Raw genomic sequence first — 12830 nt, 5'->3', positions numbered from 1 at the left:
TGCACCTTAATCTGTATATTATAATCCTAAAAATACACTTATTTTGTAGCATTACTTATTTATAGCATTTATTTATATTTATAGCATCCCATTAAACCAGCCATCCAGATATACCTAATAATTCACTCTTTTTTGTCTACATCTGTAAATTTTGTAATTACTGTACATAGCACAGACTCTTGCACTTTCTGCTTATTTGCACTTCTGGTGAGATGCCAAACCTCATTTCGTTACTCTATACTTGTATATGTGTAATGACAATAAAGTTGAATCTCATCTCATCTCATTAAAGGACGACTGAAATCTAAATGAAAAGTGATGACTCATAACCATAAACCTGAGATGCTCGTACAGGTTCTTTCCTTCATAAAAACATAAGTAAACACTGCAGAGATGGAACGTGTTGGCTAAAGAACCCAAAACATCTTAGTTACCTTACGAACAGATAAAAGGTCCATCAAGTGTGTGTTTTTTTTTTTAAGCATTTCAAGACTTTTCCACTGTCTTTTTGCACTCACATTTTTTTTGTGAAACAGTTTGTTGTCAGGATCAAATTCGACCCGGGCGTATCATTTTCCAAAAACTATAACATTTCTCAGTTTTGACGTTTGATTTTGTCGTCTTTGTGCGATTTATAATCAAAATATGAGGTTTCAATGTTTATCACATTGTCACATTCTCTTCTTATTCAAGTCACAACCTTTTTGAATTCAGGGTTGTATATTAAGATGTTCGGCTTGACTTTAGATCCCAGATAAACAGGTACTGTTTGAAATGAAGCACGGTCCATAAAGGGTTAATAAGGTCTAATTAATGACGTCATTGATGGTTATTATTTCTCCTGCTGTGTGACACAAAGGCTTTTCACTTCTTGAACTCATCAGTAGATTCTGCTCGTCACCTTTAAGATCATCCAAAACCTCTGAACTCCTGCACATCAACACACCCACCAACCCGCATCATCATAGAGTCCATGAGGCCCCAGGCCAGAACTCAAAGGGGGCCCCTGCAACTAGTGTTCATCACCGTTATGTTATAAATAATCTACTAACAAAGAATAATTTCACACTATTATTTTTACATTGTTACTATAAATAACAATCTTGACATTTCTGAGTAAAAATATGAAGAACAGCATTCAGGACTAGACATCCAGTTGTTTACTGTTCTGTGAGTGAGTGGTGTCAGATAGGGCCCCATTGGGGAGGTTTCCAACTGTCATTTCAAACCTGGGGCGCTTTGAGCCTCTGCTGTGGTTTAAAGTTTGTCAGCCCTCGGGGTGGGTGCCTGTTGACAAGCAGCGCCTCTACCCACCTGCACACTCAGGACTTCTTCAATCAACTCACCTCGCCTGCCCGCCCGCCCGTCTGTCCACCACGGGGGTCCAGAGCCTTCAGCCTCCTCTGAACTCCCTCCCACCAGATGTCTGTAACTCTGACTCTCTCTCCACTTTAAAATCTCATCTCAAAACACGTCGTTTGATCATTATCCATCGTGTCTCATGAATCCTCTTCACAATGATTTCATAGATCCTGTAAATGTGTCTTTTTAATTTGAACTTTTTCGATGTATTGTTAGTTTGTTGTTGGTTTTTCTCTCTGCTTTGTAAGGTGACCTTGAGTGTTTTAAAGATGCCTGTAAATAAAATGTATTATTATCATAAATTAGACACACAGGTTATAGTTTCAGAGGGCTGAGAGAGCTTCTCAAACAGCTGCGAGTCATCAGCTTTGTTAACAGCAAACATAAACAGATGAATGAATTAAATGTCTCCTGGCCTCATGAACAGAGAGTTAAATGTACGACTCAGACAGTGGCTGAAAGTAAGATAAAAACCAGAATGTAAGATTTAACTGACATGACTGACAGCCCAAAAGTTCTCTCCACTAAATGACTTTTTATCCCCTCAATAAAACTGTTATTGTTGCCGTAGTAACGCCTTCAAAGGTTCACACACTCACCATTTCCACCGTGTTTTCAGCTCCTCTGCAGAGACGAGACGGTTTAATCCTCACATGATCTGAAGATGACTTCTGCTGCTGCTGTCGTTGAGAGTTTTCCTGAAGATGCTCATCAAAGTTTAACGACGGCCCTTAAGGTGCTGTGTTACCTCTTCTGGATCCTCTTCACCGTCAGAGAGATACAGAGGTAATGTTGTCAGTGTCAGACAGTGAGAGGGGGTCGCAATGCAAAGAGGAAGACGGTCAGAGTAGAAACACGAGAAGAGAGGCAGCAGTGTTGTCCATCATTATCAGGTGGCCGAAATATAAGTTTATGAAAGAGGCCGACTGTCAGAAAGCACAGCTGGGACGTCCTGTGGCCTTTTCCTCACCTGCTGGGAAGGAAGAGCGAAAGTGAAGGGGTAGTATTTTCTCGAATTATTTAGCACCTCTTTGACAAAAGATCAGGTTATCTGACCCCGGAGAGAGGCTGTGTCAAGGCTCACCTTTCAGCCGCCACATGGTTACGATCCCGTCAAAGCTGCTGTGCTGTCCTCTCTGATCTTTGATCCTTGGCACATTGACCCACATATTACAAATGTACAGTGTTTTTAAATACATATTTGGGTAACCTGAGTATCTACAGACCCACAAAATGTGAAATAAATCCATCCAGTCCTTTGTTTGTGGTCTGCAGAGGAGTGATGTCTACTGGGAAAACTCAGGGGGGGGGGCTCATTACATTTAAAGAGACACACACACCAAAACGGAGCGTTCTGAGAGAGCTGGTTTATACAGGGTCACAAACCTCCTCTGGTGCTTGATTCATGTTATATTTTGACCAAAGCACAGCACAGATGTTTCATTTAGACCACAGGAGACTGTTTGAAAAGGTGGAGAAGGGGGACAATATGTCCTCTTTAAAACAAAAGCTGTGAGCCATATTTGATGTTTGTGTTTATTTGCTGTAATCAAAGGACGTAGAAATCGTCTATAAATGCAATGGTTCCCAATCTTTTTTCCTTGCATCTATGAAAAGCTGGGCCCTCCCTGCTACCCACATGAAAATATGCCTGCACACTTGTTCTTGCCAAAAGACTTTGTATAGATTTCCCAGAACAACCAAAAGCTCAGCTCAGCTCTTTGCTCTCATGCTCTTTTGTAAAGCATCTCGAGATAACAGTTATTATGAATTGGCATTATACAAATAATGATTGATTGATTGATTTCAATAAACACAAAAAAATGTTCACTAAATTCAAAAAAAAAATCCAATAAAAATACAAAGTGTTATCTTGAGGCGCTTTACAAAAGAGCATGAATACGCAGGACGAATTCCTCGTGTGCCGCTGAGGCGGATGTCGGAGCAGGCCATGTATGAATGAAGACGGCGGTCGTTGTGGGGATGATACAGTCCGATGGAGGTGGCTGGGTGAAATGTATTTGCCTTCAGGGCCACCGTATGTGTCTGTTTCAGAACAACCTTTTTCAATGAAGACTAGTCAGGGCTTTGTATGTTTTAGTCATATTTAATCCCATTTGTTTACTTATTTGAGATATAATCCTGATGTATATTTAAAGGTGGATGATATGAGTGATCATGCATGTTATAATATCTGTACTGTTCACATGAGGGCGTTTCATCGCTTCTTTAAAGTTGCTCTTTGTTTGAGGAGTAAATCAGTGTTTTCTAGATTTTCACAAATGAAACATGAGCTTGTGTTGGTTCAAAGGGCTTTGTTCATGTCTGCTTTACTACTGCTGAAATATTTAACAATCTTGTACAGTAGCCAGCGGAGGACAAAAGGGCTGCTGTGGACTTTCTGCAGTCGTGTGTTTGGGTGTGACGGTGCCAGCTGCTTCGATAAATCCTAACATGTGAAGGTGAACCAAACGCTCAGGGTTGAAATGTGGAGTAAGACGACAGCTCTGGTTTCCAAAGAGCAGATAGAAAGAGTCTAACATTCGGGTAATTACCTTAAAAATAGCCACCCGTGATTTTAAAGTGGACGCAGCTCGAAATTACAGATCCCACAGTTAAACATAACGTGCAAGTAGAGCGGGCATCTTCTTTTTTAGATTGTCCTCGCCTTCTCTAATTTAAGGGTTTCTTCAGGGCTGCGTCTGTCTTTCCTGCTACAACCCTTTCCACTGCTCCTGTTCCAGTAAAGACAGAAACATCTTCATCAATTATTTTATTAAACATAAAAATATACAAACAATTAAATTGTCACAGAGAAATAAAAAGGTCTGTGTGTTTACATCTGAGGACGATCATTTGAGGCTCAACAGAAGAGTTTAATCAGCGTCTGCATTCATCTTACAAAACTGAATACTGAAAGTTTAAGATAATTTTCCTCCAAATTAATTCGACACGTGCAAAATTCTTAGTTCTTCAGGGTTTTTTTTGCTGAGCTTTTATCCCTGTATACAAGTTTTTTACTCAAATTAAATCATTACATTACAAGCAAAACCCAGAATTTATCTTATACATAAGTAACAATAATACAAAAACAGATTCACAAAGTTTTAACACAGAAAAAGCTGTTGTTAATGTTTGACAGTTGAAGGCTGAGGGTGTACAGTAGCCCATTGTTGCCAACACAAAACAAAAAAAGCTTTAAAGGTCACATATTAGCCTCCTTTTCAAAAAGTTTAAATAAGTCTCAGAGCCTTCCAAAACATGTCTGTGAAGTGTCTTGTTCTAAATCCACTCTGATCCTGTATTTGATCATGTCTATAAACCCCTCTATTTCAGCCCTGCTCGGAACAGGCTGTTTCTGTGTCTGTACCTTTAAATATGTAAATGAGCTGAGTCTGACCACGCCCCCTCTCTAGAAGGGCTTGGGCAGTTCGGGCTTTCTCGCTCCATGTCCTATTGTTTACGGTGAGAAGGCAGACTCAGAGGGCAGAACAAACACCTAGCTGTGGGAGTGTCACCCACCTGGGGGAGGGGCTACTGCCCTTTGTAATGTCATGAAGGGAAAATCTCCAAACGGCCTGTTTGAGCACACATTTTCTCAAAAGTGGAGCATAATATGTGACGTTTAAAGCTCCTGTGAGGAGTTTGTTGGTGGTTATGAAACAGACTGAAATGAATACTGACGTCTCTCTATGACCTACAAAAGCAAACCAAACCATATATCCCGCAGCAGGATGTAATCAGGAGAATTCAACTCAAGTGGTAGAAGGTGAAGTTTATCTTAGACTGTCTGCATGAAACCAGTGTGATCTCAGTTCTCCAGGATGTTCTTCTCCCAGGGGCGTGTCCAGACTCTAATGACTGGGGTGGCCCAACCCGGGCACTGACGCAGGGGTGGCCTGAAGTGTGGTGTGAGCACACACACAAATAAATATCAATTATTTTCCATTTCTAACTTCACCTATATTGTCTACTTTATAACACAAGATAATAGAAACATTAGCTTAACTTTTTAAATAAAACAAGAAGAAGATGTATGTTCAAAGTGACAAATTAAATACTTAAAAACTCCCACAAAGTTTTGGTCCCGACACAGTTAATTAATTGCCAGTGAGACGGTGTTTATTACTTTCCTATTAACTTGTTTTATTAAGTATGTGTGCAATGTTTTTATTTACAATTTGGAGTACAAACAAAAGGAAATATGTTACATTGATATGACCTAATAGTTGGTTTTAACATAAGTCCCGCCTCTGATAGGGTAACTAGCTAATCACAGTTTAGAATTGTTTTTGGAGTGGCACCTGGGGTGGCCAATCAGATTTCTAGGGGGGGCCCATGCCACCCCTCTGGACACGCCCCCCTGTCTTCTCCATTCTTCAGTTGATATTGTGATTCTGTTTAACCACACAGCATTAATATGAAGACAAATATTCTCATTAGATTGTCATACAACAGACTCTGCTGCTTGGTCGGCTACTTCTGCACTTTTTTACATCATATCTTGACCCAAGAGACCCCCTCCCCCTGCCCCCCCTCCCTACCTTCTATTAGATATAATCTCCCGCTGTGAGTTGCATGCATATGTTTCTCTAGAAACGTTAACAGCGGCTATGGAAGGACAATCGGATGAGTTGGTTGGTTGAATTTAAATATTCAAATAAGACTGTAAACTTTAGAGAGACAGCAACACACACAAACACACAAACAAAAAACAACAATGAAATAAAACATGTGAAATTCTTGCTTCATTAACTCACAGATCAAAACTTCTGACGAAGCATCCGAGCACGGCAACAGATCAATTCACCCGAAGAGCTGGATACACTTTTTGAGAAAAAAAACAACTAAACATGTAGACTGATAAATAGAAGATACATTTTATTGAGAAATGTTTCTTTGGTTTAGGCATGTTAGCCAACAACAACAACAACAGTTTTAAAATATCCTTCAGTATAAAACCTTGTGATCATTAAAGTCAAATAAAAGAGGTGACATGTAATAACATTAAAAAACATAATTAAGTATAAATGTAGAAATAAAGAGATTGTTTTGGACCGGGTCCAACAGGTAAAGTTTACTGGCTCCTCTCAGGTTTCTCTCTCTAAACATACAGCAGGACGTACTGAGGGGATTCCTCTGTCTCGGCAGGCATTCACAACGATTTCACTCCATCAAAACACAAGAAAACTTATTGTTTTATATATTTAAACATTTTAATATCCTATTTTTTTGCAAGTGTGGATACTAAATGTTCTGTATTTATTTTGTTTTTGTTACTTTTTTCCCATTTATTCTTCTTTTTTTTTTTAAAGCTCAAACATAAAAAACAGTATCCACTTAGGGCTTCCGTATATTTCTTCTTTTCTGCTGTTTTTATATTTTCTTTACTTAAAGCTGCAGGTTGATGTTTATATTTTCATGTTTATTTGTTTTAATGTAACTTATCGAGGTGTTCTCGCCTCATTAATCCATATCTTGCTTGCAGATGTTAAGGATATTTTTATCCTCGTTGCACATTTTTCATAGTGTGCAGTTTAACCAGCCTCTGTGATCTTCCTCTTACGTTGTCAGCTCTTAAAAACAACCCCAGCCTTGAGCCTGAACTAGTGATGGCTCTTCTTCAGGTGGCAGGTGCAGACCGGGGGACTGGAGCTGCTGGGACTCTCCTCTCGCTGCTTCGGCGGCTCCTTGTGCTTCGGCTCCTCCCTCCTCTTCTCTACCTGCTCCACGTCCCTGACCTTTCTCACCTCCTGGCGAGGAGACGACCTGACGTCTCTCCCCTTCTCTCCCACCAGAGCCTTGGAGGGCTGGCGGAAGTGCCTCGGGGAGCTCTGAGCGTGGACCCTCTTGACATGGTCGACGGCGTACGGCCGCTCCTGGATATCCTCTGAATTCTTGCGCACGTTTTTCTTCTCAGCCGTGTGCTTCTTGGGGGGATTAGGAGGGGGTTTGTAGGCCTCCAGTTTGCGTTTGTGACTCATGGCCGAGGCGCAGCAGATGATGAAGACCATGACGATGAGCAGGGAGGTGACCACGATGATGATGAGCAGGTGCTCCTGCAGGAAATCCACGACTCGAGTCAGGACGAAGTCCTTCAGGCGGATCATGGTGGTGGTGATGCTGTTGGTGAAGCTGGGGGCTTCAGTAGCAGCAGAGATGTGAACCGGGGCTCGAGTGGTGGGAAAAAGAAGTTCCAGTTCTGGTTCGTCTCCGCTGCCGTCCATAGATATGTTATAGAACATAGGAGTGGCGTGACACACACAGAACCACAGAGAGAGCAGAGCGACCAGAGAAACCAGGCGGGACGTCATCTTCTCCTCTCACTCCTGAAACAACAACAACAACAAATTTTCATCTGGGTTCTTATTCTTCTATAAGCTGTTAAAAATGTTGTGCATTAGCCAAGTTGGTTAGCTTAGCTTAGCAAAGACTGCTAACATAGGAAATCGACTCGCCTAGCTTTGTTCATGGTTGACTTAATCCATCTAACAGCATTTCTAAAGATTAGTACTCCACTTCTTATATGCATTATGTTTCAGTTTAAACAACCTGATTTCCTTTGAAACCAGCCCGCCTGGTGCAGTGGCCTAAAATATTAAAACTTTAAAGGAGTGGACGAGGTTTTTTCTCTCGTCTAAACTGAGCCAGTCGAGCTGTTTCCCTCATGTTCCCATTCGTCCTGCTGAGCAGAGCGACTTGCTTCCTGATGTTTTATCTGTTTGCCGCTGTGTTGTGTTTTTAGAAATATGTGCCCCTGGCGGGATGAGAAAAGTTCTTTGATGCTTGATATTTATTTTACAAACCTAAAGTGGTAACAATCTTTTCATCTTACATCTGGGAAATAAACTAATTATTGGCAGGGATGCATTTCTCTGCACAACACCGGTTTCTGAAATCAGGATGTGATGTTTACATACACAAAGACAAAGATAGAAACAGGATAATTCAAAAAAACCTGATCAGAACCAGGATACTCAAGTCCATATAAACACACTCAGCGAGGTCACCAATTGGTTTCTGAAGAGACGTTATGAAGGCTAACAAAATGATGGACGCCATTTTGGAAACACTGACTCAAACTAACTTTTGGTCGATCTAGAAACAGGCAAAGACCTGTCAGTCAAATCAGCCACATGTGTGCCAAACAAACTCTTAATATAATCAAAGAGATGAGTTATAGAAGCTGCTGTGAAGATAACAGCTTAATATGGGGACTAATGGGGATTCCTTGGCTTTTGCATCCAGCCTCAAGTGGACACTCGAGGAACTGCAGCTTCTTTGCACATCCACAATCGCTTTTCAACACCGGAGGTTGCTAAAGCTACTTGATGAAAAACTGCTCCTTAAGACTTTTGCTCTTGGTGACAATGTGTGCCATCATTCACCCTCAGGTCTGAAAACACTAATCTAATCTAAGTGTTGACTTGAGAGACACACAATTCAAGATTTAAACAATGCTTTAAAAGTTCCTCTGGTGTCAACCTTGACTCTGATTTTTCCAGGTTGTTCTGCTGTTTCCCATCCTGGAGCAGATCTATTTTAGCCGGCAGCAGAGTAGCCATTACTTATTTGGGGTGGAGGCATCGAGTTTTCTGCTGTCGGCCTTATAATTTGTGAAGTAGAGGGAGGCCTCCCATCCACCACACCAAAGCGAGGAGGAAGCTGTAGGGCAGAGGGAGCACAGAGGCGTGGGAGACCTGCGGCTGTGGTCTCTATATTTACTCTGGGCTGCAGCAGCTGTACTGTACACCAAACTCCATGAAGATATTCCTGCTTCCAGGAAAACCTCCATTTACAGAGCGCACAACTGACAGTATAAACATCCCGACCCAGTGTGACATTTATTCCATTATTGTCTCCGTCTTTTCAAATGTGAGGTCGAGCTTAAAGAAGGAACAACCAGGCTAAACCTGTTAGCATTTAGCCCGCTTTAGCTCCTGACACAGCGTGTAATTACGCCGTGTTAAAGAAGCTTCTAATCAGCTTCCTGCTATAGTGAAGCTGCTGCTGCTGCTCTCGTCTGCACAGTGTGAACACCCTCCCTGTGTGGTCTTCATGAAGCTTTTACTGGACCAGATGTTTGTCTACGTCTTCATCCTTTGATATAAAGCTACAGGACAGTAACGTTTCCTTCATCCTCGTATAAAACCACGTTAGAGTCCCTCCATGTCACAAACGGGATCAAATGATCCTGACCTGCAGGCCGTCCGTCACCACGTTTCAAGAATCCATTTGATTACATTTGAACACTGTCTAAATACAAGACTGTGTATTTAGACACTGCACAGATGAACCACATGTCCTCCTCCCGTCTTAAATATAACACTGACTGAAACCACAATGTCCAGACAGCAGACTAGAAACTGAAGTCTCAACTGACTGTGACTGTGCTCTCGCAGGAAAATACAGCTGCAGCTCGAGCAGATTGTAGGGAAAGAAATCACTGTAAAACTTCAATCGATAGCCCGGGCTTTTATTTACTCCAGTCCATGAAACGACCCTGCCTTTATTTATTTGGGACCAGCGTCAAACACCAGATGGGCCTTTAACTATTTTCAAACAAAAACCTGTGCACAGCAAAGACACCAGAAAGAAAAGAACAGTGTACACATTTAGGAAATTGTTAAACACATTTTTTCTGCTGCATGGCTTTCTCTACTTATTTCTGATCCTCTAACTAGTGTTGTAGTTAAAAACACACTAACAGAGACCAAGACAGACCTGAGACCAGAGTGCTCTGAGACTGAGATAAGAACAAGACCAGGGCAGGGCGAGACCGAGTCAAGACCAAGACGTTTAGGGACAGAGACCGAGTCAAGACCAAGACATTTAGGGACAGAGACCGAGTCAAGATGTGGACAAATATCCTCTCAGTGGTGGTCTTGATTAAAAATCTGGAGTCTGCCTCGTCTGAGACTGAGACGAGACCGAGTCCCATCATGTCCCATGATGCAAACAGTAACTATGATTTACTGGTGTGCTCCTCATGTGGCCTTGCTGTCTCTGCTTTTCTTGTTTAATTTATTGTCCTGTGTCTTCATCCACTCGTTCTGTTTACCTCTTGCACATGTTTTTCCAAAGTGGTTTTAGTCTGCACTGAACTGAAGAAAAACAAAAACAGAAAATAAATAAACCTTTAAAGACTGTTGATTTAGTTGTGAAAGTATAAAATCTTTCACTCCACTGTGATTTAACATCAGATTTAATGAAAAATCTTTACATGAAAGTGGCGCCGTTAGCCTAGTGATTAGAGCGTGCATGTCCAAGCTGGAGGCCCGGGGTTCGAATCCGACCTGAGACTCCATTCCCGTATGTCACCTCCCACTCACTCTCTCTCTCTCCTCCATTTCTGACTCTATCCACTGTCCTGTCTCTCAAATAAAGGCATGAAAAGCACCAAAATAAATCTTTAAAAATCATCTTTGAATCAGAAAAAGGAGGCAGTTAAACACACGTCATGAAGGTGCAGGGTCGTCTAAAGACAGCGGACTGAGGAAGAAGATGGTCGCGCATTTGTTCATTTGAGCGAAGTGAGCGGCCATATCTTCTTCCTTCTTGATCTTCAAATCAAACAGACATGTTGTTTAAAAAAGCCTAAGCCATCATTTATGACGACACATTAACCAAAAATCAAATGTTTGTAAATGTTAATACTTGTTAAAGTTTCCGTCTCTCAGAGTGAAGCTGATGAAATCCTGTTTGAACGATGTTTGCTCAGACGACACAGCAGCAGAGACAATCAGACACCGTCAGAGTGGAACCATTAAAGACGTCCACACGTCTGATCAGTGAACACGCTGAGATCACACAAGATGACCTTCAGTTACATCGCTGGTTATTTCAATCAAATCAGGGAGAAAAAAAAAAAGATCAACAAGGTTCAGATGTTCGATTACAAGTTTGAAACAAAAAGAGAGGCGAGGAAAGTTGTTCTGAGGAACGTGTGCTGAAAAAGTAAAAAAGTGCTGAACGAAAGTGGAAGATTCATCTGCACAATCTTCATCAATTTTAGTAAAATTTTAGTACCAGGTGTTTTATAACAATGACGTTTCTGTTATCTTTTTTTTTTTTTAAAGATTTATTTTTGTGCCTTTATTAGAGAGATAAGAAAGTAGGTAGAGCTGGAAATCAGGGAGAGAGAGAGAGTGAGGAATGACATGCAGGAAAGGAGCCACAGGTCGGATTTGAACCTGGGCCGCCCACTTGGAGGACTACAGCCTCCATACATGGGGAACGTGCACTAACCACTGTGCCACCAGCACCCCATGCAGTTTCTATAATCTTAATGATCCATACCATCGAAAAGTGTTGAAGCTTTAAAAAAAAGACAAAACCTAAAGATCAGCACTGAGCTGTTCGTCAGCATGCAGACGTTTTCTTGCAACTTTTAGTAACTAAAAACAATAATTTGAATACTGCACGCCCAGGACTCTGAATGTGCTGCCTTTGTATCCAAACTGGTTTCAGTATCTTCATATCAAAGTGTAAACATCTCATATCCTGAAGAGCCTTTTAAGAGTTTAATGTTTGTTTGAGTAACTCCATGAGGTTCAAGTATAAAGGAGCATAAAATGTAAACACTCTTAAAAAGTGCAAGAACCTTCAAGTGACAGACTGAGTGACGGACGATGAGGTTTCCCTCATTTCCGAAACCGTCGAGATTACAAGCACAGCAAAACAAACAAAAACAACAACAAAAATTACAATTTGAAACAAAGTGGCAAGAAATCAAACTCCTAAACTCTGCAGGAGAGGGATGAACTCCGACCCTTAAGGAGTCACCTTCTCAGACTACATGTAGGATTTAAAATCACTTTGAACATCAACCAAATGCATCATCATTTTACATTTTCATGCTGTTAATTTGGATTTCAAGTCTGAGAGTGTTGTACATATTAGTCTTTGCTGATTTTGTGTTTATTGTTGATTTTTTATGTTTTACTTTTGCACAGATCACCAAAGTTAAATTCCCTGTGTGTGTAAGAATACCTGACTAATAAAGCTTCTTCTGATAATCTATCTTCTCTTAAAATTGATTTAAAAAAAAATCATGAATGTATACTCACAGAAAGCGTTCTGTCTGGTTTGTCCTGTGAGCAGCACGACTCGCCGCAGACGTCAGGAGACGAGGAGAAAATAAGAAGAGGAGCGAGAGGAGGAAAGTAAGAGTGAAGGCGAGGTTCTGAGCGGTCGCCCTCCCTTCTCCGTTATACAGAATGATATTTTTAAGCTCTAAAAGGTCTGCTCTCTGCAAAATGATGTCCATCCCTCTGCAGCGTCTCCTCCCTCCTCCTCCTCCTCCTCCTCCTGGCCTTCATCCTCCTGCACTTACAGCTCAGACTTTAAGGATTCTGCTTTTTTTTTACAAGTAGACACATTCAGAATTTCAGACACTTACTGCATAAAGTGAGTATTTTAATCAAGTTGTGAATCTTTGTGGAGGGTTTTTATTGAGTCTAAAAGAG

At 41.2% G+C, this 12830-nt stretch overlaps 1 protein-coding gene across 1 annotated transcript; it reads right to left on the bottom strand.

The window, feature by feature from the left end:
* Window positions 1–6223: 6223 nt before the first annotated feature.
* Window positions 6224–12589, bottom strand: tmem119a (transmembrane protein 119a). Its single transcript, XM_020643292.3, has 2 exons — window positions 12432–12589; window positions 6224–7691 (listed from the first exon to the last, which is right to left on the bottom strand). The coding sequence occupies exon 2, from the start codon at window positions 7674–7676 to the stop codon at window positions 6969–6971; it is 708 nt and encodes a 235-aa protein (XP_020498948.2). The 5' UTR covers window positions 7677–7691; window positions 12432–12589; the 3' UTR covers window positions 6224–6968.
* Between the last annotated feature and the right edge of the window lie 241 nt (window positions 12590–12830).

The sequence above is a fragment of the Labrus bergylta genome, chromosome 2, assembly GCF_963930695.1.
Source record: "Labrus bergylta chromosome 2, fLabBer1.1, whole genome shotgun sequence".
NCBI classification, from domain to species: domain Eukaryota; kingdom Metazoa; phylum Chordata; class Actinopteri; order Labriformes; family Labridae; genus Labrus; species Labrus bergylta.
The sequence above is the reverse complement of the archived record's forward strand: the minus strand, read 5'-3'. Positions and strand labels throughout refer to the sequence as shown.

What these genes read in the sequence shown, in the direction of transcription:
- tmem119a (XM_020643292.3), bottom strand. Translation starts at nt 7,676, where the DNA reads ATGACGTCCCGCCTGGTTTCTCTGGTCGCTCTGCTCTCTCTGTGGTTC.